Source organism: Haliotis rufescens, unplaced genomic scaffold (genome assembly GCF_023055435.1).
Source record: "Haliotis rufescens isolate VD_foot unplaced genomic scaffold, xgHalRufe1.0.p SCAF_11, whole genome shotgun sequence".
In the NCBI taxonomy this organism is placed as follows: Eukaryota; Metazoa; Mollusca; class Gastropoda; order Lepetellida; family Haliotidae; genus Haliotis; species Haliotis rufescens.
In genome coordinates, this window is record NW_025963791.1 from 41,709,115 (window position 1) to 41,735,029 (window position 25,915).

At 42.8% G+C, this 25,915-nt stretch overlaps 1 protein-coding gene across 5 annotated transcripts in view; it reads right to left on the minus strand.

The window, feature by feature from the left end:
* Positions 1 to 25,915, minus strand: part of LOC124142279 (xanthine dehydrogenase/oxidase-like) — a 68,724-nt gene that overhangs the window by 18,543 nt on the left and 24,266 nt on the right. For all 5 annotated transcript variants that reach the window (XM_048392755.1, XM_048392754.1, XM_048392753.1 and 2 more), the window contains 8 exons: positions 20,884 to 20,963; positions 17,283 to 17,392; positions 15,751 to 15,855; positions 5,892 to 5,970; positions 4,986 to 5,103; positions 1,249 to 1,329; positions 442 to 551; positions 80 to 193 (listed from right to left, as the gene is read on the minus strand). In XM_048392755.1, coding sequence (XP_048248712.1) covers positions 80 to 193; positions 442 to 551; positions 1,249 to 1,329; positions 4,986 to 5,103; positions 5,892 to 5,970; positions 15,751 to 15,855; positions 17,283 to 17,392; positions 20,884 to 20,963 — 797 coding nt within the window. The remainder of the gene's footprint in view (positions 1 to 79; positions 194 to 441; positions 552 to 1,248; positions 1,330 to 4,985; positions 5,104 to 5,891; positions 5,971 to 15,750; positions 15,856 to 17,282; positions 17,393 to 20,883; positions 20,964 to 25,915) is intronic.

Consider the following 25,915-nt stretch of genomic DNA (forward strand, 5'->3'; position numbering starts at 1 on the left):
ACTCGCTACAATGGATGTACAGGCAGTGCCTTCATAGATGCACTCGCTACAACGGATGTGTACGTGAAGGTCTTCTTACCTTGTTGAAGGCCTCTACCACAGCCTTGCGTCTCTCAATCTCAGCAGTCTCGTGTAGGTGTGCCCACAGCCTGCGCAGAGTGCAGTACTTCATGTCATTCCCCAGAGAGGAAACCTGTTAAACAGATTACATTCGCAGCTGTGTCTTGACAAGTATCACACGGGAGGTATCACTGTGATGAGATGTTGAAATCTGTGTTTACTGTACTGCAAACATTGAATGATGGTGGATAATGGTTTCAGTTTTGTCAAGCAAACTTATTTTTTCACAAGTATTTGAATATGTGAGTATTCAGACAAAATCGTCCATCTCTATCAGTAAATACAATATAAAAGAGGGTCTAATACAAGCAACAGTCACACCTGACCCTCTTGGTACAAGTTCATCTCTTTCACAACTTCCGGGTCCATTTGGAGGAAGCTGGCCACGTGCTCCATCACTGACTCGATGATGAAGCCTGCTGGATAGTTGGCTGAAACATGAGGCCACTCTATTAATTATCCGTTTTACATTTTTCGTTTTATAGACCTTCTTTTCAAAATTAGCAGCGTCTGTGGTCGAAATTTTTAACAGATTTGAAAAAAACATTGGGTGATTTCTGAAATTTCTTTCGGTTGAAATAAAGAAAAAGTAGAAGGTGCACCAAACTCAGAGCGAAACTGTTCTTTCTTTTCTAGCCTACCTTAAAGTCATTAGTGAATCAAGTTGATGGGCTTGACGTTAAAATACAGATTTTGATCTACAGCAACTTTAGTTTGACGATCCGTAAAGAACGTTTTTAAAAACCGCTTACTTCTCGCATCTAAAGTGCTTTATGCATTTGTATCTGTTGCACACAATCTCGCACGAACGCACTTGTGAAAGTATATATGTTAATTCGTTGATGCAGTTCAGCGTGCCCAAGTAGGTGTATTGGTGACAAATATATTACGTAGTTCGCTCACCACGACGCCGTGTTTAAAGGTTAGGCTTAAAGCTTAAGGTACTTAGCTCGGACCCATGGCAGTCCCAGGAAACATCGCTGTCATTAACTTTGGGTTAATATTACTAAATAGAGCAGGTAGCCATTACCATAAGAACAGAGAGGCAGTGTTTCAGTTCGCCTTATGACACTAATTATAGCGTGAAGACCTGAACACGACCAACACCGTGGGGCATAGTGTACGTACCTGGTGCCCTCATAGACTGGCTGGTTGGTTTGTTGGTTTTGCACAGAATAATCCTCACCCGCCGGTTAGGACAGAAGTAACCTGGACAACAAAATATATATATGCCATTAGATAAAAGTAAGGTAAAGCAAAAACTTGTTTTCTGCTTTGTTCAGTAAATTGAGTGAGTTAGTTGGGTTTAACGCCGCTCTGAACAGTAATCCAGTTATGTCACGGCGTGTCAGCTTAACGCGTTAGGAGAGCCCGAAGTGATGCAGGTCTCAGACGTTTACCAATCTGGTGAAAGCCAGAGCACGGGTGTGGTGCTGACAAACCTAGAAACATATCCAGGATTGAAACCCTTGATCATAGGATTCTGGCGTTACCACGGGACGCAGCTCTGCACAATGAATAGCGGCACCTAAGGCGACTGGTCCACCGTCCTGTAAAGGGAACTTACCTCACCAAATGTATAGCAACTTTTCGACTTTAGTTAGAGATATTCATATCATTTCATGACACGCCTAACTGGTTACATATGTGTACAGTGCCTGGGAGCCTGAGTTATTATGCTTTATATGTAAACAGTGGCTGGGAGCCTGTGTAATTATGTTATATATGTAAACAGTGGCTGGGAGCCTGAGTGATTATGTTTGATATGTAAACAGTGGCTGGGAGCCTGAGTAATTATGTTTTATATGTAAACAGTGGCTGGGAGCCTGAGTAATTATGTTTTATATGTAAACAGTGGCTGGGAGCCTGAGTAATTATGTTTTATATGTAAACAGTGGCTGGGAGCCTGAGTAATTATGTTTGATATGTAAACAGTGGCTGGGAGCCTGAGTAATTATGTTTGATATGTAAACAGTGGCTGGGAGCCTGAGTAATTATGTTTGATATGTAAACAGTGGCTGGGAGCCTGAGTAATTATGTTTTATATGTAAACAGTGGCTGGGAGCCTGAGTAATTATGTTTGATATGTAAACAGTGGCTGGGAGCCTGAGTAATTATGTTTTATATGTAAACAGTGGCTGGGAGCCTGAGTAATTATGTTTGATATGTAAACAGTGGCTGGGAACCTGAGTAATTATGTTTTATATGTAAACAGTGGCTGGGAGCCTGAGTAATTATGTTTGATACGTAAACAGTGGCTGGGAGCCTGAGTAATTATGTTTTATATGTAAACAGTGGCTGGGAGCCTGAGTAATTATGTTTTATATGTAAACAGTGGCTAGGAGCCTGAGTAATTATGTTTTATATGTAAACAGTGGCTGGGAGCCTGAGTAATTATGTTTGATATGTAAACAGTGGCTGGGAGCCTGAGTAATTATGTTTAATATGTAAACAGTGGCTGGGAGCCTGAGTAATTATGTTTCATAAGTAAACAGTGGCTGGGAGCTTGAGTAATTATGTTATATATGTAAACAGTGGCTGGGAGCCTGAGTAATTATGTTATATATGTAAACAGTGGCTGGGAGCCTGAGTAATTATGTTATATATGTAAACAGTGGCTGGGAGCCTGAGTAATTATGTTTTATATGTAAACAGTGGCTGGGAGCCTGAGTAATTATGTTTGATATGTAAACAGTGGCTGGGAGCCTGAGTAATTATGTTATATATGTAAACAGTGGCTGGGAGCCTGAGTAATTATGTTTTATATGTAAACAGTGGCTGGGAGCCTGAGTAATTATGTTTGATATGTAAACAGTGGCTGGGAGCCTGAGTAGTTATGTTTTAAATGTAAACAATGGCTGGGAGCCTGAGTAATTATGTTATATATGTAAACAGTGGCTGGGAGCCTGAGTAATTATGTTATATATGTAAGCAGTGGCTGGGAGCCTGACTGATTACTTATGTGTACATGCTAACAGTGGCTGGGTGTTTAAACATGCTAACAGTGGCTGGGTGTTTAAAGCCGCTGAGATCATGATTTTTGTACTCGCACTGCGTTTAGCAGGGATAAGTCAGGGGAATGCCGGAAGTGGTACAAGTCAAAGACGCTTGCCACTAAACACAAACTACGAACACGGATACAATGCTGATAAATTATTGTTTATAATGAGCACGAATCTGCTTTCATAACCCACGATCATCGGATCCAGGTACGCCCAAGGGATGGAACTCGGCACAGCGACATTCGGTGTCTTGTATATATGGATAGCATGACGTATTATTTTTATAAGGATGAAATACTCATTTTTTGGTTAAGATAGGAAGCGAAACATAATTTCGTGTTTTTTTCACTGAATCAATAATGATAACATACTATTTCATTGAGTAGAATAATACTTTTGACCGGGCTACTTTTTCTGAAGAAACAGTTACTTCCCCTACCAAAGAGTCTTTTCCCTTTATTTATTGTTGTCTACTGTTCAGAATATATCATCAAGGAACTTCCTGACAAGCCTGATGACAGTGAATACTAAAAATGACCCATTAAATGAACATGGGTGGAATGGCCAAATCCTGAAGTCCAGGACAGAGAGACTGTTCCCTCGTAGGAAGTGAGACCTCCCGCCCAAACGGCTCTGTTACACTGAAGTTACCTGCCGCTTTATAACTAGCTATTGTCTAACCTGTTAGTTTGCTTACTGATGTTTTCCTCGAACTCTGCAATCTATTAAGTACTTTCTCCATTGATAACAGACTCTGTTTATTTACAAGGTGTTGATCAGCTGTTTGAAATGGTGGTTGTCCTTGTCTACGCCCTCACCAACTGTCGTAATATTTGTTTGTTAATTTACGTATGGTATATGGCATTGATATTCCACAATATAAAATACCACGCAAGATAAATTTAAGGTCCAAAACACAACTATGATACCTGTATAAAATACATCACCATTGAATAACCATTTCTTGTTTGTTTCATTTTTAGCCACCAACACACGGTGTATGCTTTTCATATTTGTCGTCATTTATTACATTGTCCCTATTGAAACATGAGCTCTGTCCTGTGTGAGTGTGTGTGTGTGCTGTGTGTGTGAGTGTGTGTGCTGAGTGTGTGCTGTGTGTGTGCTGTGTGTGTGAGTGTGTGTGCTGTGTGTGAGTGTGTGCTGAGTGTGTGAGTGTGTGCTGTGTGTGTGAGTGTGTGTGCTGAGTGTGTGAGTGTGTGCTGAGTGTGTGTGTGCTGTGTGTGTGAGTGTGTGTGAATATGTGTGCTGTGTGTGTGAGTGTGTGTGTGTGCTGTGTGTGTGTGTGTGTGCTGTGTGTGTGAGTGTGTGTGTTGTGTGTGCTGAGTGTGTGTGCTGTGTGTGTGCTGTGTGTGTGAGCTGAGTGTGTGTGTGCTGTGTGTGTGAGTGTGTGTGCTGTGTGTGAGTGTGTGCTGAGTGTGTGAGTGTGTGCTGAGTGTGTGTGTGCTGTGTGTGTGCTGTGTCTGAGTGTGCGTGATGTGTGTATGTGTGTGTTGTATGTGTGCTGTGTGTGTTCTGTGTGTTTTGAGTGTGTATGGGCTCTGTGTATGTGTGCTGTATGGACGCTGTGTGTGTGATTGTGTTGTGTGTGTGTGTGCTGTGTGTGTTGTATGTGTGCTGTGTGTTGTGTGTGTTCTGTGTGTGTGTTGTGTGTGTTTGAGTGTGTATGTGTTCTGTGTGTGTGTGCTGTATGGGCGCTGTGTGTGTTGTGTGTGTGTGTGTGTGTGTGCGTGTGTGCGTGCGTGCGCGCGCTGTGTATATGCGCGGGTGCGTGTGAGTTTGTAATGAATAATAGATCTTTTAAAGAATAGGTGATGAAGACGACTATTTTGGGCTGTTGCTTACCTCCATCAATATCGGCGAGTATCCCAAGGAAGTTGTACACCCAGTTGGAGGTGTAGCCACAGTCGCAGTACACGTCGATGGTTACGGCTTGGAGACGTCCGTCCCCGTCAAAGCCGGCCTGGAACACCCAAGTTTATTTTTCCATACACGTACAAAATGACCATACCGAAACGGTACTTACCTGATACGGTAGGATTGTAGCTAAAATGTAGTGTTTGTAAAAGCTGCCCTCTTAATAATCTCTTATTGTAAGAATTAAATTGGCCGTTTTTTCCACCAGTCGACTCACATACTGTCGAAGCTAATTTAAAGTTACTGAAAGAAAACGGTCACCCTGGGATGTAACGAGTTTAGTCATTAGCACCATGGTTACCTTCAGGGTACGGCGTGCACAATCCTGGGTGAATGGCTTTGTCGTTTGTATATTGTGCATTGTTGCGTATTGTTTGCTTCTTTCATTGTCACGTCACGTCACCGAGATTCACCCATCCCTGAAATTTGGGATCTTTTGATTCCAGGAATTGATTTTTTCTGATACCTACCATTCCTGGAGTGTTAATCGAAATTCCTATTTCCGAAGTTAACTTAGTGGAGAGAGCGTAATATATGGGAGAAGGTACATCGTGGAACTTTCAAATAGTATTTCCACAAGAAGGTTCAAGTTGTGGAGTGTTGGCTTCACTGTTTGAGATTTACTTTTGTTACGGTTACAAGGAACCAGCAACGTCTCTGAGTCTGGCCTACGGATCTACGCTGTCGGGGAACGGTTATAAGGAACCAGCCAAGTCACTGAGTCCGACCACTCGATCCTAAATATTCCAGATCCAGCTGTACAATTACTCACACACATTCTTAGAGACATTCCAAGATACCAGCTGTACAATTACTCATCAACTTTCTAAATACCTGATACTTGGCCAGGATAGATCCTCTATTACCCAGCATCTCCATTGCACTTGCCAGACCGATGGTGGTTCTCACAGGCCTGCAGAAAAAAATCTACAATTAGTATCCCAATCTTTATCATCGCAAACATCATGCTTGGAGGGCGAGGGAAGCCTCGGGGATAAAACGTGGAGCCGGTAAAAACTCAGTCAGCCACAATTAGTTACTGTGTCAGCTTAATGTGCCCTGTACAACAATGACGGTTATGTGAGGGTTCTTCCTAGCCAACACTGACAGTTCTTCCTAGCCAACACTGACAGTTCTTCCTAGCCAACACTGACAGTTCTTCTTAGCCACATTGACAGTTCATCCTAGCCAACACTGACAGTTCATCCTAGCCAACATTGACAGTTCATCCTAGCCAACACTGACAGTTCTTCTTAGCCAACACTGACAGTTCATCCTAGCCAACATTGACAGTTCATCCTAGCCAACACTGACAGTTCTTCTTAGCCACATTGACAGCTCATCCTAGCCAACACTGACAGTTCATCCTAGCCAACATTGACAGTTCATCCTAGCCACCAATGACAGTTCTTCTTAGCCAACACTGACAGTTCATCCTAGCCAACACTGACAGTTCTTCCTAGCCAACACTGACAGTTCATCCTAGCCAACACTGACAGTTCATCCTAGCCAACACTGACAGTTCATCCTAGCCAACACCAATAGTTCATCCTAGCCAACACTGACAGTTCATCCCAGCCAACACTGACAGTTCATCCTAGCCAACAATGACAGTTCATCCTAGCCACCAACGACAGTTCATCCCAGCCAACACTGACTGTTCATCCCAGCCACCAATGACAGTTCATCCTAGCCACCAACGACAGTTCATCCTAGCCAACAATGACAGTTCATCCTAGCCAACAATGACAGTTTATCCTAGCCACCAACGACAGTTCATCCCAGCCACCAATGACAGTTATTCCTAGTTGAAAATAACAGTTCTTCCTAGCCAACACTGACAGTTCATCCTAGCCAACACTGACAGTTCATCCTAGCCAACACTGACTGTTCATCCCAGCCACCAATGACACTGACAGTTCATCGTAGCCAACACTGACAGTTCTTCCCAGCCAACACTGACAGTTCTTCCTAGCCAACACTGACAGTTCATCCTAGCCAACACTGACAGTTCTTCTTAGCCAACAACGACAGTTCATCCTAGCCAACACTGACAGTTCATCCTAGCCAACACTGACAGTTCATCCCAGCCAACACTGACTGTTCATCCCAGCCAACACTGACAGTTCACCCTAGCGAACACTGACAGTTCTTCCTAGCCAACAATGACAGTTCATCCTAGCCAACACTGACAGTTCATCCTAGCAAACACTGACAGTTCTTCCTAGCCAACACTGACAGTTCTTCCTAGCCAACACTGACAGTTCATCCTAGCCAATACTGACAGTTCTTCCTAGCCAACACTGACAGTTCTTCCTAGCCAACACTGACAGTTCATCCTAGCCAACACTGACAGTTCATCCTAGCCAACACTGACAGTTCATCCTAGCCAACACTGACAGTTCTTCCTAGCCAACACTGACAGTTCATCCTAGCCAACACTGACAGTTCATCCTAGCCAACACTGACAGTTCTTCCTAGCCAACACTGACAGTTCATCCTAGCCAACACTGACAGTTCTTCCTAGCCAACACTGACAGTTCATCCTAGCCAACACTGACAGTTCATCCTAGCCAACACTGACAGTTCATCCCAGCCAACACTGACTGTTCATCCCAGCCAACACTGACAGTTCACCCTAGCGAACACTGACAGTTCTTCCTAGCCAACAATGACAGTTCATCCTAGCCAACACTGACAGTTCATCCTAGCAAACACTGACAGTTCTTCCTAGCCAACACTGACAGTTCTTCCTAGCCAACACTGACAGTTCATCCTAGCCAATACTGACAGTTCTTCCTAGCCAACACTGACAGTTCTTCCTAGCCAACACTGACAGTTCATCCTAGCCAACACTGACAGTTCATCCTAGCCAACACTGACAGTTCATCCTAGCCAACACTGACAGTTCTTCCTAGCCAACACTGACAGTTCATCCTAGCCAACACTGACAGTTCTTCCTAGCCAACACTGACAGTTCATCCTAGCCAACACTGACAGTTCTTCCTAGCCAACACTGACAGTTCATCCTAGCCAACACTGACAGTTCATCCTAGCCAACACTGACAGTTCTTCCTAGCCAACACTGACAGATCATCCTAGCCAACACTGACAGTTCATCCTAGCCAACACTGACAGTTCTTCCTAGCCAACACTGACAGTTCATCCTAGCCAACACTGACAGTTCTTCCTAGCCAACACTGACAGTTCATCCTAGCCAACACTGACAGTTCATCCTAGCCAACAACGACAGTTCTTCCTAGCCACCAATGACAGTCCATCCCAGCCACCAATGACAGTTATTCCTAGTTGAAAATAATAGTTCATCCTAGCCAACACTGACAGTTCTTCCTAGCCAACACTGACAGTTCATCCTAGTAACTGATCACACTTTCAAAGCTGCTTTCTACTCTCTAAAAATGCAGTGGTGTTTGTAGCTGAATGTCAACTCTATGGGTTTCCTAAAGATTTATTATTTCTAAATAAAAATATAAAAGCAAATTCAAATTCTGTCGTCCAATTGGTGTGTCCTTAAAAACTCTCCGGGCTTTTAATTATTCATGCCCCATAAAGAGGCACGGATGTGTTGAATAGAAAATACATATGATTTCATCATGAGGTGTGACCTTTTTGTACCCCTTGTTGTCTCAAAATGGCGAGCGTAACACAGACCAAGGCTGAAGTGAGCAATGTCACGTGGTCTTGGCGCCGAAACTGGAACATGATACCCATTCTCTCCACCGTGTCGCCTGCGATCTACCAGAGAGGAAAGGCAATTCGCTGTTTACTAACTTTCTGACCTCTGTTACTGATACGATTAGTAGAATTCACTAGACGTTAAAACGGCAGCAAGCTTCCCTGCTCTGTCTTGAGAAGTGGTTTGTTACTGTATCAATCTGGAAAGTCAATTAGTCAATATCTGCATTACCATCATTATTACAGAGTATAATTAAAGGGACTGCACACATTTGGATCATCCTCAGAACACATATGTTGTGCAGTGCGATCTTGTAATCTATTAAATGAGTTGAAGAATTAAATTTAGCTGTGTTGCAATCTCACGGATGAGGAAAACTTTTTTCATCGAAGCCCAGAGTAGGCGGTGACAAACAAGAGGAGTCTGGCGTTCGAAAGGACCATGACAAAGGGTCGCATTTTCATGATTACACAGAACGATGCGGTGTCTTTAACGCCTTGGTCACCCTTTTCAGTGGTTTTGGTAATATAATAACTTTAGACGAGTTGAAATGAAAAGAACAGTAACTTATAAAGACTTTATTTGATCACACAGCCCGTGATTAGCGGGTTTCCCCATGACTGAGGGTCGCACAGACAGACGTGGCCCGATGCGACACTCATTCTTGTAACCTGCTAATCGCGCAAACAAGTGATTCATGCGTCTACGTACATCTGTACTGTCAACTTCGTGGAAAGAAGGTCGTGACTCTAGCATTAGTTTCGATGGTGATGCTATTACACACCTTTCCCTGAGAAATTGACAGCTTGCATATTGGACGTATGTTTAATGGCAAGAAGAATTGACATTGGGAGCAATTTTTTAAGGCATGTCTATCGATCTATACTTATAGTAACGTCTGTTTGTTGTCACGCGTGGCACTACGTTTGCCATAAAGACGCGTGTGACACTACGTTTGCATAGAAACACGAACGGTAGCACACATGTAGGCATACACGTGAGCCAACACCTCGGCGTGGATGAACGAGTGACAACGTCATAATACTATTTATAAATGTCTGTTTGTAGTCACGCGTGGCACGTACCACGTTTTTCATGGAGACGCGTGTGACACCACTTTTGTATGGACACACGAACGGTAGCACACATGTAGGCATACACGTGAGCCAACACCTCGGCGTGGATGAACGAGTGACAACGTCATAATACTATTTATAAATGTCTGTTTGTAGTCACGCGTGGCACGTACCACGTTTTTCATGGAGACGCGTGTGACACCACGTTTGCATGGACACACGAACGGTAGCACACATGTAGGCATACACGTGAGCCAACACCTCGGCGTGGATGAACGAGTGTCAACGTCATAATAATATTTATAAACGTATGTTTGTAGTCACGCGTGGCACCACGTTTGCATGGAGACACGACATGTCTGTGCATGTCGATTCACCTTTAGAATTCAGACGTCCGTTCCACAACATGATTGTAGCACTAAGGTGATCGCCACTCACCTACTTTAACTTAGACGAACGACTGTCATGGTGCTACAATACGATCGCCTTGTGGAACGAAACCTTTCACCTCAAAGTTTACAATCACATTATAATACAATTTTGAAGTAATCTTCTTCTCCAAAACGGCCCTTTTCAGGGCCACCCATCTCTCCTGAAAGAACGCTTTCATCCATTGCTTTGACTACCCTCTCCAAAACCAACACCACCCACGCCCTCCTACCCACCAAACCAAAAAAAACCCAAACCCTCCCTCCTCCCGCCTTCCCGCCTTCCACGTCACAATGGTCTGCAAAGCATTGTGATGTAATTTCATTGCAGCGATATCTACAGTGTAGATATCGCTTGATCTAATCCAAGCGATATCTCCTGTTGGGAGCCAGGTTTGGATGATAAATAACAATAACGTGCATCTATGTTACCAAGGGTATGTTGTGCCTCTGAATACAGATGGTATTGTTTGAGGAGTGAGTGAGATTATTAATGTTTAACGTCGCTTTAATCAAGCTGTTTAAAGTCGGTCTGTGAATACTCGAGTCTGGGTCAGACAGACCAGGTAACTGAAAACATAAGCAACGATAACCTGCGCCAACAGAGACCGATGCCACACATCCAACGACACGTGTGTAACTTATCAACATGGTGTTGGGGAACGAATCTTATCTAGGTTCCCAAGAGTTGGGGAACGAATCTTATCTAGGTTCCCATCGACTGGGAAATATTTCCTCACATTTACGTGATCAATATGTAAGTATATTAAAGGCTACCACCAAATAATGAAAACATCAAGCAACTATTAAAAAGACAAACATGTATCATTTTGAGGCTTTTCATGAATATATCTAATACCACTGTGAACACTAAGTGGACCAGCTGATAAAATTTATGAAAGTGTTTTAAGCTTCAATAAAAGTCTAACCTATTAAACTTGTATAGCAGTCCTACCTGTTCTACTTGTACATCGGTCCTAATTATTCAACTTGTACATAAAAGAGACATAATCATGAGAAATAGATACATATTAAGGCATATAGTCATAAATCACGATCACGAAGTGCTGAAACCAGGTATTCGCGAAAAGGTGAGCATGTACATGTCCTACAACGACCTGTACACACACCGGCAAGTGTGGCACTAGTAAAAACAAGGAATCACACAGGCACGTGTGGCACTAGTCAAAACAAGGAATCACACAGGCACGTGTGACACTAGTCAAAGCAAGGAATCACACCAGCACGTATGGCACTAGTCAAAACAAGGAATCACACAGGCACGTGTGGCACTAGTCAAAACAAGGAATCACACACGCACGTGTGGCACTAGTCAAAACAAGGAATCACACCGGACATTACTTTCCGTTCCGTCAGATTTGAAAAAATGTCCTCAACATGTTAACCATACAACTTTATGAAAACGACTTTTAAAGTTTCACCTGTGACACTTGTATGTCAGTCTTATATAATCTGTGAACGGAATCTACCTATTCATCTTGAATAAAAGTTCTACCTATTCATCTTTATGAAAGTCCTACCTATTCATATTGAATGAAAGTTCTACCTAATCATCTTGAATGACAGGCACACCTGTTCAGCTTGAATTATAGTTCAACCAATTCGTTTTGAATGAAAGTCTCCCTGTTCAGTTTGAAAGAATGTCCTACATATTCAGTTTGAATGAAAGTCCTTCTTATTCGTCTTGAATGAAAATCCCCCTGTTCAGTTTGAAAGAATGTCCTACCTATTCAGTTTGAATAGAAGTCCTACAAAAAAAATTACAGTCCGTTTGACTCCAAATGAGAACGATGAATTGCAAAATAACTCGAAATCCAGAAAAGTGTATGAAACATCAATACGGTACTTGACCATGAATACCCTGTACCCAACACAATCTGAATTTTGTTTAATTTAAGACCCATGACGGATGAAGTTCTTTAAGAAACTATCATGTAATTTTGTATAGAAATGTGTACATGGCACGTAGGGGAGACAAACCGGGGAAGGCACAGCGCAAGCACGCATGCACTGCACGTTCTGTGGTAGGGGAAATGACAGAGCGTTAGAGGGGCCGTCTCATGATAATTTCAGTCGCAATCTGACTCGCTCATGCCATAGATCTCGTCGTCGGAACTCCTGGTGCCTGAAGCGACTGCCACTATTATAGGTTGGACTGTTGCTGGCCGTAGTCCATCTCGTGACCAATAACGTGGCTCTATCTCGTCAACGACTGTGGCCACACAACGCCTCCATGTTTCTACTGTTACCCGACCAAGGGATTCCTTTACGAGTTGTTCAACGTCTCGTAATTTGAACGTTGTGTTCGATCGTCCAACGTCCCCCTTGACGATGCCCCATACCAACTCGATTGGATTCAGGTCGCAGTGATAAGGTGGCAGTCGTAAGACAGCGTGACCCTGACCCTTGATGTAACTGTCAACTTTATACACGGGGTCAGGTTTCATAGTTTTGATGATTTCATAGAGCTGTGGTTTCGTCGCTCGAGAAGGAAAGGTAATGTTCCTCCGTTGCAGCCAACTAACCGTGTCTCCTTTACGGTTATTAGAGGTTTGGAGTCTCGCTTTCTGGATCCTGCACACTATGATACGGTGCATTGTCAATGACAATGAGAAACTTGGTAGGCAAAGCAGGGACTAATTTATCTTTCACCCACTCCAGAAATACATTGCCGTTCATTTCTGTGTGGTAGTCCCTGTTGTCTTTGGCCTTGGCTCTAAAGACGAGGTCACAGTCTGGGAGAAAACCCTGACTAGCAGAACCAGCATGGAGAACTATGAGTCTTTCACCCTTTCCCATTGGTAACTTTCTACCAGACTCCTTACAGTCACCACTGGGTACCCACTGACTGCTGGCTGTGTGTGACGCATTTACCCATGTCTCATCTAAGATGACGGGCTCATATCCTTCTTCACGTTTCTGCTTGATGGTACGAAGGTAATGATTTCGGAGACGAACAATGTCAGACCGTTCACACAACACAGCCCTATTTTCTCCAGTTATCTTTTTGTATTTGTAACCAAATGTATGCAACAGCTGCCATAGTTTGTACTTTGTAACACGTAAATCATGGTCAGTTTCAAGGTGTTTCTTCAAAATTCTTAGGGACAGGTACTTATTTTCTGAGTGCAGTTTAACAATTGCACGTCTGACTTGATCCCTCTGAAAACTGTCTAATTTATAAACCTTGTGTGGTTTTTTACATGTTCCCTACCTCATTGGCCTGACTATTTGTATCTCGTCGACTAACAGCATTTTAAAGTTTCTGAGGGGACATACCAAGAGCTTTTGAAGCTCGTTTCAAGAATTTATTAATTGCATTAAACGGCTTTGCTTTTTCTGCTTCACTTCTAAAGAAATCATACACATTCAACATCAACTGTTTAACATCTGCTGAGTAGCGCATCTTGTCATTGAATGAACACGGTCACTGTGTAGCACGTGCAGACCGTGCTTGCGCTGTTCCTTCCCCGGTTTGTCCCCCTACGTGTCATGTACACATTTCTATACAAAATTACATGATAGTTTCTTAAAGAACTTCATCCGTCATGGGTCTTAAAATAAACAAAATTCAGATTTTGTTTGGTACAAGGTATTCATGGTCAAGTACCGTATTGATGTTTCATACACTTTTCTGGATTTCGAGTTATTTTGCAATTCATCGTTCTCATTTGGAGTCAAACGGACTGTTGTACTTATCCGGCTTGAATGAAACTCCTACTTACTCAGCTTTAATGAAAGTCCCAGCTACTCGGCTTTCATGAAAACCCTACACTGAGAAAAAAAGTCTAGTGAATTCTACTAATCTTATCAGTAACAGAGGTCAGAAAGTTAGTAAACAGCGAATTGCCTATTCTCGCTGGTAGATCGCAGGCGACACGGTGGAGAGAATGGGTATCGTGTTCCAGTTTCGGCGCCAAGACCACGTGACATTGCTCACTTCCGCCTTGGTCTGTGTTACACTCGCCATTTTGAGACAACAAGGAGATGATTATGAGTCTGAGAATAAGCCATATATTGGCTTTATAACATTGAAAATATTATTTTTCCATGACTGACAAATTATGAACATTATTGCATGTACATAATGCCGAAGGGAGGTTAGTTATGGTTGCCAGTGATAAACAAGGCTTAGCTATTTATCTACTTGTTAATCAATTTTAGTAGTATTGAGTAACACAACACGTAGCATTAACACTAATGGTTTTTCCGCTTATGAACGGTAAATATGTGTTTTATGCAGTACGTTTTATGTTATTCTATGCATTGAGGCCTGTTTGCTTTGTTAGCTGTTCAAAGAAACGAACATATTGAAAAGAAATACTCTTATCGTGATCAAGGATATGTTTGAACATGATATTTATTTTGTTTGTTGTTTAACGCCGCACTCAGCAATATTCCAGCTATATGGCGGCGGTCTACAAATAATTGAGTCTGGACCAGACAATCCAGTGATTGATGCAATCGGAATACGATGACATGCATCAACCAAGTCAGCAAGCCTGGCAACCCGATCCCGTTAGTCGCCTCTTACGACGAGCACAGTCACCTCTAACAGCAAGCATGGGTTGCTGAAGATCTATTCTCTACCCGCATCTTCACGGGTCTGCTCATAATAAACCCATCAACATGGTCAAGTAATATTTAGCTCAGGTATGTCCTATATACATTCTATTCTTGCTCCGGACATGTATTTCATAATCCTAACAACGAGGTGTAGATGACAAAGGCTCGGGGAACATGTTTCACGTGCATCTTGAGCCGACTCACAGTGTTCTCACAGTGTTCTCACAGTCGAGCATAGCATTTTTGAGGTGCTAGGGTTCTCTAAATGGATGTTAGCCATGGTAAAGATAGGTTAGACCTGTTGGATTTCGATGTTAAATCGCTCCGAGCCGAGGGGTTGAACTTAATCATTTCAGCGATTAAACATTGGATCCGAGTGGTCTTACCTATTCTTAAAATGCCATTGCAAATCATTATATGTCATCTTCACCTTTACTGTTTATGTCATTTGTTATTTACTTATCTCGTGGGCAAATTGTATTCAGCAACTGTCAACAGGGAGCCCATTAATTACAGTATAGTAAAACTTACCACACACTTAGTAAATATACTATTGTAGTTTAGATGTAGATTTAGAGAAGATTAAATTATTCAATTACTATTATTAACTACATAAAAGCAATAGTTCCTTAAAGATGTACGATAGGCCACCTACTAACTTGTTTGTGTCTGATTGGACAGAGAAGTCCACTAACTAGTAAGTGGGTGAGTATGGTTTTACGCCGCTTTTAGCAATATTCCAGCAACATCACGGCGGAGGACACCAGAAATAGGCTTCACTCATTTTTCCCATGTCTAGAATCGAACGCAGGTCTTTACCGTGTCGAGCGAACGCTTTAACCACTAGGCTACCCGACCGCCCCTGTTCACTAAGTTGGTAAACTCTACTACTTCTGTCAGTGTACCTATTCAGTTTGTAGGCTGCCAACGCTGGAGCAATGCAAGGAGGGGCTGTGCCGATGTTTTTGCCCCCAAATGATCCTCCAATTCGTGGGACCGTTACATTGACGCTGAAAGGAACAGGCCTCGGTTAAACTTTCACTAAAATATAAGTGTCAAACCCCTTTCCATAAACATAAACAAAGGTGACAAAATACCCCCTTTCTGAATCACAAGAAATCTCTGCTAAAAGAAGAGTCTAATGTACGAGTCCGAGTATGTCTTCATCGGCACGTGTTTATGAATCGCCAAAAATATTCGCGAAAACGTGAGTGTATCCTGTCACAAATGCATGAAATGTCACTTCTTGTTACTGATGTTTTAAATTGTTAAATGTCCTCATGTCAACCATATTGCAACGTTTTGCAATATTTATTTGGAAATTTATAGACATCGAATACTGGAACTATGATTTAACAACTTTTGGCAAGAGCCTCTCGTTTGTACTTCAAAAGTTGTAAAATGTAAACACCAGTGGGAGCTGATGGAATGTTGCTCGACAGAAAGGTGAAGTTGACTGTTGGAAAGTTGAAGTCATCCCTCTTGTCAAACTGTCTTGTGGATATTTTTGTCTCTCTGAATCGTTATGCATAGATCTAAATATGAAACAGATGAGTCGGTTTCACAGGTCTCTTTTAGTTCTAGCTCAGGTTGGTAAATCAGAAGGGAATTATTGAACGAAATTAAATCATGGATATACCTGAAGCTTAAGTTCAACTTTATGGCCAAATTCCGGTGTTTTGGTTATGTTAATCCTAGCACGAATAGCTCCTAGCTCTTCATATGCAAAAAGAAACATAAACATGTCTGCGAAAGGGTAGCCTACTCCTGGCCAAAATGACCTATCCCAAATTTCACATGGATGTTTCAATGAAAACGTCCATCATTTCACAGCATTTTCTCAGTAAACTTCAGGTGATATTTGCTTTCATTTTTGACAAATTGTCGTGAACCTATGAAGACAGAGATGTTTGTTTGTTTGTTGTTTAACGTCGCATTCAGCACTATTCCAGGTATATGACGGCGGTCTGTAAATAATCGAGTCTGGACCAGACAATCCAGTGATTGAAATCATGAGCATCGATCCATACAATTGGGATCTATGACATGCATCAACCAAGCCAGCGAGCCTTACCACCCGTCTCTATACTTACACCTAAGACAGTTAGCCCAGGCATAACAATGTTTGGATCCACCAATATCTGTATTCAACTGATTGTTTCAAATTGGTGCATAAAGTGACCCTGAACATAAAAACTGAAACTCATTTGTTTCTGCGTTCAAATTGACCAATCGAAGATACTAGTTCTCAACAGACGTCCCGCCACAATGTCCCAGGGCACCCGCATTGTTGACATCAAGATCTGGGTTCGAATCCCCACATGGGTGCAATGTGAGAAGCACACAGTGATATAGCGGGAACCGGGGTGAAAAGTGGTGGGAAAACCCTACTTAATAGCTGAATGACATATGTACGTATGACTCCAAGGTGACTTACTAGTTGCAGGGTTGGCCAATGACTGCAGCGATGGCCCGCTGAACGCCACTGAGTGCCTGGGTGGGCGTATATACATCTAGACCATCCTCTGAAGGGACACACACTGCAGCCTGCAACACGAGACATGGATTCATCTCAAAGCATAACCCTGTCAATCCGGAAACCCTACTTACGAGTGAGGTGAATCGAAATGGGGTTAAAAGTCGCGTTCAAGATCATTGCACTTATATAGTCGAGGGCCAGGCAGCGAAACAACAAAATTTAGTATCAAGTTTTTAACGTCTTTTGTTATTACGTTGCTGGGGGTCGAACTATTGACCTTCCGCAACCGGGTAGACGCTCTATCAACTACACCACGGAGGCGGCCCTACGTACGAGTGATCACTGATTTACTACTACAGACTGATGATTAATCCAGACATTTGTGTGTGCGGGGCATTGACTGGGTACAAATATTTTACCGTATGTGAACCAAACGGTGTGTATCAGAGTATCCACATCAGTAAGACAGTGCTTTGGTTTAACAAATGATAATATGTCATCAAATGCTGTTCTAATATACATTCAATATTCAATGTCTCGGCAATCAAAGTGTTTTGCAGAAGCCAAAATGTACGAGCGATTAGGGAAAAACGTCACCGCGTTTTAGTTGTGTCGTGGAATGTCAGCTTAATGTGGAAGGAACGGTCACATTGAAACAAGCACGGGTGTGGGCTGGTGAAAGAAGCACGTGTGTTGGTTGGTGTAATAACCAGGGGTGTGTTGATGTAACAAGCAGGGGTGTGTTGGTGTAACAAGCAGGGGTGTGTTGGTGTAACAAGCAGGGTGTGTTGGTGTAACAAGCACGTGTGTGTTGGTGTAACAAGCAGGAGTGTGTTGGTGTAAGAAGCACGTGTGGGTTGGTGTAACAAGCACGTGTGTGTTGGTGTAAGAAGCACGTGTGGGTTGGTGTAACAAGCAGGAGTGTGTTGGTGTAACAAGCACGTGTGGGTTGGTGTAATAACCAGGGGTGTGTTGATGTAACAAGCAGGGGTGTGTTGGTGTAACAAGCAGGGGTGTGTTGGTGTAACAAGCAGGGTGTGTTGGTGTAACAAGCAGGGGTGTGTTGGTGTAACAAGCAGGGTGTGTTGGTGTAACAAGCAGGGTTGTGTTGGTGTAACAAGCACGTGTGGGTTGGTGTAACAAGCAGGGGTGTGTTGGTGTAACAAGCAGGGGTGTGTTAATGTAACAAGCAGGGTGTGTTGGTGTAACAAGCAGGGGTGTGTTAATGTAACAAGCAGGGGTGTGTTAATGTAACAAGCAGGGGTGTGTTGGTGTAACAAGTAGGGGTGTGTTAATGTAACAAGCACGTGTGTGTTGGTGTAACAAGCCAGGGTGTGTTGGTGTAACAAGCAGGTGTGTGTTGGTGTAACAAGCAGGGGTGTGTTGGCGTAACCAGCAGGGGTGTGTGTGTTTGTGTAACAAGCCGGGGTGTGTTGGTGTAAAGAGCAGGGGTGTGTTCGTATAACAAGCAGGGATGTGTTTGTGTAACAAGCCGGGGTGTGTTGGTGTAACAAGCAGGGATGTGTTCGTGTAACAAGCACGTGTGTCGGTGTAACAAGCAGGGGTGTGTTGGTGTAACAAGCAGGGGTGTGTTGGTGTAAGAAGCAGGGTGTGTTGGTGTAACAAGCAGGGTGTGTTGGTGTAACAAGCAGGGTGTGTTGGTGTAACACGCAGGGTGTGTTGGTGTAACAAGCACGTGTGTCGGTGTAACAAGCAGGGTGTGTTGGTGTAACAAGCACGTGTGTCGGTGTAACAAGCAGGGTGTGTTGGTGTAACAAGCAGGGGTGTGTGTGTTTGTGTAACAAGCCGGGATGTGTTGGTGTAAAGAGCAGGGGTGTGTTTGTGTAACAAGCAGGGATGTGTTCGTGTAACAAGCAGGGGTGTGTTCGTGTAACAAGCACGTGTGTCGGTGTAACAAGCAGGGGTGTGTTGGTGTAACAAGCACGTGTGTGTTGGTGTAACAAGCAGGTGTGTGTTGGTGTAACAAGCCAGTGTGTGTTGGTGTAACAAGCAGGGGTGTGTTGGTGTAACAAGCAGGGGTGTGTTGATGTAACAAGCAGGGGTGTGTTGATGTAACAAGCAGGGTGTGTTGGTGTAACAAGCAGGGGTGTGTTGATGTAACAAGCAGGGGTGTGTTGATGTAACAAGCAGGGATGTGTTGGTGTAACAAGCAGGGTGTGTTGGTGTAACAAGCAGGGTGTGTTGGTGTAACACGCAGGGTGTGTTGGTGTAACACGCAGGGTGTGTTGGTGTAACAAGCAGGGGTGTGTTGATGTAACAAGCAGGGGTGTGTTGATGTAACAAGCAGGGTGTGTTGGTGTAACAAGCAGGGGTGTGTTGGTGTAACACGCAGGGTGTGTTGGTGTAACAAGCCGGGGTGTGTTGGTGTAACAAGCAGGGTGTGTTGGTGTAACAAGCCGGGGTGTGTTGATGTAACAAGCAGGGTGTGTTGGTGTAACAAGCAGGGTGTGTTGGTGTAACACGCAGGGTGTGTTGGTGTAACAAGCAGGGTGTGTTGGTGTAACAAGCAGGGTGTGTTGGTGTAACACGCAGGGTGTGTTGATGTAACAAGCAGGGTGTTTTGGTGTAACAAGCAGGGTGTGTTGGTGTAACAAGCCGGGGTGTGTTGATGTAACAAGCAGGGTGTGTTGGTGTAACAAGCAGGGTGTGTTGGTGTAACAAGCAGGGTGTGTTGGTGTAACACGCAGGGTGTGTTGATGTAACAAGCAGGGTGTGTTGGTGTAACAAGCAGGGTGTGTTGGTGTAACACGCAGGGTATGTTGGTGTAACAAGCAGGGTGTGTTGGTGTAACACGCAGGGTGTGTTGGTGTAACATGCAGGGTGTGTTGGTGTAACACGCAGGGTGTGTTGGTGTAACAAGCCGGGGTGTGTTGGTGTAACAAGCCAGTGTGTGTTGTCGTAACAAGCCGGGGTGTGTTGGTGTAACAAGCGCGTGTGTGTTGGTGTAACAAGCAGGGTGTGTTGGTGTAACAAGCACGTGTGTGTTGGTGTAACAAGCAGGGTGTGTTGGTGTAACAAGCCGGGGTGTGTTGGTGTAACAAGCAGGGGTGTATTGGTGTAACAAGCAGGGGTGTGTTGGTGAAACAAGCACGTGTGTGTTGGTGTAACAAGCCGGGGTGTGTTGGTGTAACAAGAAGGGGTGTGTTGGTGTAACAAGCAGGGTGTGTTGGTGTAACAAGCAGGGGTGTGTTGGTGTAACAAGCCGGGGTGTGTTGGTGAAACAAGCACGTGTGTGTTGGTGTAACAAGCAGGGGTGTGTTGGTGAAACAAGCAGGGGTGTATTGCTCATAAACCAAGCAGCATATTCAAGGCATATCATGGCCCAGGGGATGCAACTCTGCACAGTGAATTGTGGCGATCTACATCACATGACCATGACTTATTTACAGATAATCTAATTAATAATCTCACTTTCGGCATTCCATCCATATTAAGATGCCACTCATTATACGTAAAGCATTATGCAAAGCTCATTTACTTAATAAATGTTCAGTCGTCGAATTCGTAACGTTAAAAATATTGTCACCGTGGTACTTACGTTGTTCTCGAGGTAGAAATGAAACAGGTTCTCCATGGTACACTGGCCCTCCACTGTCGAGGATGAGGCAGCCATGGCGTCTGTAGAAACAAGAACTACCTAAACCCTTTTGGATTAAGAAAACTCAGCTAATCACAAAAATAGTCATGTTTCACATGAGCTTCCTGTTTCACAAAATCAGACATACACCTATATCTGTAACGGGCGCCTCAAACCAATATGTCCAAGGTGGTGGAACTAATAAACAAGGCCACTTCATATATTTCCTCATAGTTAGATAAAGAATGAATGTGTTTTCTAAAGAGGCCTGAAACACTTGCATAACAAACATATGCTGTAATACCGTGAAAGAAATTGATCACAGAATCATTAATCTTACTCTGACGATAAAATGGTGGCGGCCCATCTAGTAGCTGATATATTTGTACTATACACCTTTATCAGTTGTAAGTTCAGAGATTATTCCTCTACCTGTGTAGAACAGGTACCTGGAATATACTACAATGTAACCTTCTCCAAATGTACCTCCGTTTGGTGGGCAATGGCAATGGTGGGGCAAACTCACGTCTTTTTTATCACAAAAAGCCCACGAATTTGTGTTAAGAGTATTGTGTTTTGTAGCTGGACCTTCACCAGATCCCCAGTCACGTGTCTACCCCTGACACCAACCACCCCAATACACCCGCTCACCCGTTTCACGAACCTTGCCAAGAATTCAAACTTGATGATGTATATATAATTTGTTATCATGCAATGTCACAGAGAGTTTTCCGTGTTAATGAGTAACTTTGTATTCTAACATTGCCATAATTATAATCTGTGTGCCTTCCCTTGAATGTCCATCATCAATTCTTACCCACCTACCCCATTCGCACCCCCACAGCCGTCGCAGTTTATAATGTGTCAAGCAAACAACGTCCAATGTACGTCATATTACAAGATCGTGCTGTAGGCCCTAATTTACTTTATGAAAAACAGAAACAGTTTGTCTTAACCTTCAAAATGATTGCCATAGTTACAATACGTGTGCCTTCCCTTGAATGTCCATCATCAATTCTTACCCACCTACCCCATTCGCACCCCCACAGCCGTCGCAGTTTATAATGTGTCAAGCAAACAACGTCCAATGTACGTCATATTACAAGATCGTGCTGTAGGCCCTAATTTACTTTATGAAAAACAGAAACAGTTTGTCTTAACCTTCAAAATGATTGCCATAGTTACAATACGTGTGCCTTCCCTTAAATGTCCATCATCAATTCTTACCCACCTACCACATTCGCACCCCCACAGCCGTCGCAGTTTATAATGTGTCAAGCAAACAACGTCCAATGTACGTCATATTACAAGATCGTGCTGTAGGCCCTAATTTACTTTATGAAAAACAGAAACAGTTTGTCTTAACCTTCAAAATGATTGCCATAGTTACAATACGTGTGCCTTCCCTTGAATGTCTATCATCAATTCTTACCCACCTACCACATTCGCACCCCCACAGCCGTCGCAGTTTATAATGTGTCAAGCAAACAACGTCCAATGTACGTCATATTACAAGATCGTGCTGTAGGCCCTAATTTACTTTATGAAAAACAGAAACAGTTTGTCTTAACCTTCAAAATGATTGCCATAGTTACAATACGTGTGCCTTCCCTTGAATGTCTATCATCAATTCTTACCCACCTACCACATTCGCACCCCCACAGCCGTCGCAGTTTATAATGTGTCAAGCAAACAACGTCCAATGTACGTCATATTACAAGATCGTGCTGTAGGCTCTAATTTACTTTATCAAAAACTGAAACAGTTCGTCTTAACATTCAAAAGGATTAATCGCCCCTACACATCATAAACAACATGTTTTGTCAAATTTACGCATGTTACCAATTAAGCATGTCATTAAACACGTATCGATATGCATATAATGAGTATGAACATTGCAGTAGGCACTTTAATATTTCATTATGAATGAAATGGCATTCACTGTACTATCAAAATCAAACTTACACAATAACCATTAAAACTCTCTATTACCTTTTCCCCACATGATAGCATAAATGGTTGCGATGTTTTCACCGACCTGAAACTGTCTATTGTCTGTTCAGCGCTTCCATCGTTGACAACCAGAGTATGACTACATGGATATTGTATTTGATGTTGGGAGCCTCAATGACGCGAATGTTAGGTCACTTCATTAAGCTGAGGCCATATTCCCAGATGGAATTATAGAGCATTATTGAGACCCTATTAGAAGGGATTCATTTGGATTTCTACCATCTCTACCACTACCAAGGCGGAAAGGGAGAGTTGTTGGCAGCCAGGCAATACCGCTCCTAAAACATACACTGAATTCAAAACGCGCTGACTGCAGCCATTACAGAATGACATGAAAAGCCCAGAGTCACTGGAATAGCATGACGTATTTTGTAATTTAATCAGCATGCGAGGTTGATACAGCGGGATTTATTCATCACAACGACAAACAGCAGAGAAAGAACAGCGAGAGCCTGCAGCGGAACCAGGAATACTACCAATACCTTCAGAATGCTGGGATAAACAGCGCATAACACGTGTCTGTGGCGGTCATTGATAACATCCATGTGAAATTTCGGGACAAGACATTTAGGCAAGAGGTAGGCATGCCCATAGCTACCGATTGTGCTCCCCTTCTTCTTAATCTGTTTCTTTATGTATATGAATCGGAATATCTGCTTAGATTGGCAATATCAAAACAAGGTAGTTTGGCCAAGAAGTTTAGCTTAAGCTTCTGAGGGCCGTTGTACAAAGTGATATTAGCTCCAAGGTTGTCCAATACCCCCAATACCTTAACATGGACATACGCCAGTCGTAGTGCTAAGAATGTTTTTTTGTACAACCGCAGCCTGGTATGTCGATGATCTGATACTGTTCATTGACCATTCAATGACCAATTTCCTTCCACTGATTTCCACACCTTAACTAGAAAAGAAGATGCCAGTGAAACTGCCTCATCTGTTTCCCATGTTGATCTACACATAACGGTTCAGAGTGACAAGAAACTTTCCAGTAGTCCACTTTCCTTTTATGTCGAGCAATATTTCAGCTCCAGCCTTTCCTCTCTACATTTCACAACTTTTGTGGTGCAATCGAACATGCAATTTCTACGAAGATTTCAAACAGCATCATACGACCCTTGCTCAAAAGTTGTTTGATCAGGGTAACAACATATATGGCCTCAGTAAAGATTTCAATATGTTTTATCGTAGGCATGTGGAGGAATTTCCAAATTCAACGCATCAGTGACAAAAAGGATGTCTGTGGCAATTCCCCATTTTGATTTGTGCAATATGTGTTTTTCAGGTGAACATTTAACTTGACTTTGCATGTATTTGTAGCAGGATGCGCTCAACTTTACGTGAACACCTGGTGTCATCATTAATTGATAGTGATTCAAAAACACACGGTTATGATTTAGTCGGAATGGCACAATGCACTCTGCTTTTAGTAGACAGTTTTGTGTGTACTTATATTGGCGCTAATCTCCTTCCACAAGCTGTATGCTCAAAGCGCTGACATTATTACCCCGGTCAATGGATGAGTGTGCACTCGATTCTTTTCATTCTGAGCTCCCTGGGGAGAAAACAATCGAAGCTGCATGTGAGGCGCTAGAAAGTTAACAGCCACTTTACATCTCATCCTACCGGGTACCCATTCACTGCTGGGTGAACGCATTGCGAAATTCATCTTGGCAATGCTCATCTAAATTGTTGCTAAGCATCCCAGGGACGTATATGCCAATCTGTATAGATATTGTTTCTGTACCCCTTGCCCTGTTATGTCATTCTAATAATTAGAATTGATAAAGAAGCAGTTTGCATTGATGACGTGCACAATAGTTAAACGCCCTTGCACGTCATTAATAATATCCTATGTCAAATGTACGTCCATATTATCAATTAAGCATGTCATTAATGTATGTATCCATATATTTTCATAAAAGTGTTGTGACTGGTATTCCCAAATATCACCAAACGCCAAGCTGAACAATTAAGCTTTACAAAGAGATCCATTTAATTTTTTTTTTGCATCATATAATAACATTTCTTAGGGTAGCGACAATCGGACATATTCATTAACATTATCCTGTAACCAATAACTTTTTTATACGCACAAAGATGTGAAGAATAACGAACACTTCGCATTGGGCCACCACCCAACAAGCCACCACACCCATCTGCTTTCCACTAAACCGAGGAGCTATACCTTTCAGACGATTTTTTTATACGTTTCCTTTTCAATAGAAAATATCTAAAGCAAGGATATTATACCCACAATATGAACTGTACTGGCGCTTCGTCAGCGCTCAAAGAAGGGTATATTTTTCAACATGTAATTTGGCAATGGTGTCTACATGATGTCAACAATGGTGTCTATATGACGTCAACAATGGTGTCTACATGTCGTCAACAATGGTGTCTACATTACGTCAGCAGTGGTATCTACATGTCAACAATTGTGTCTATATGACGTCAACAATGGTGTCTACATGGTGTCAACAATGGTGTCTACATTACGTCAACAATGGTGTCTACATGATGTCAACAATGGTGTCTACATTACGTCAACAATGGTGTCTACATGATGTCAACAATGGTGTCTATATGACGTCAATAATGGTGCCTACATGACGTCAACAATGGTGTCTTTATTACGTCAGCAGTGGTATCTACATGGTGTCAACAATGGTGTCTATATGACGTCAACAATGGTGTCTACATGTCGTCAACAATGGTGTCTACATTACGTCAGCAATGGTATCTACATGTCAACAATGGTGTCTATATGACGTCAACAATGGTGTCTACATGACGTCAAAAATGGCGTCTACATTACGTCAGCAATGATGTCTACATGACGTCAATAATGGTGCCTACATGACGTCGACATTGATAGCTATATAACGTCAACAATGGTGTCAACATGACGTCAACAACGATGTCTACAATACGTCAACATTGGTGTCTACATGACGTCAACAAACCATAGGGTGTGTGAA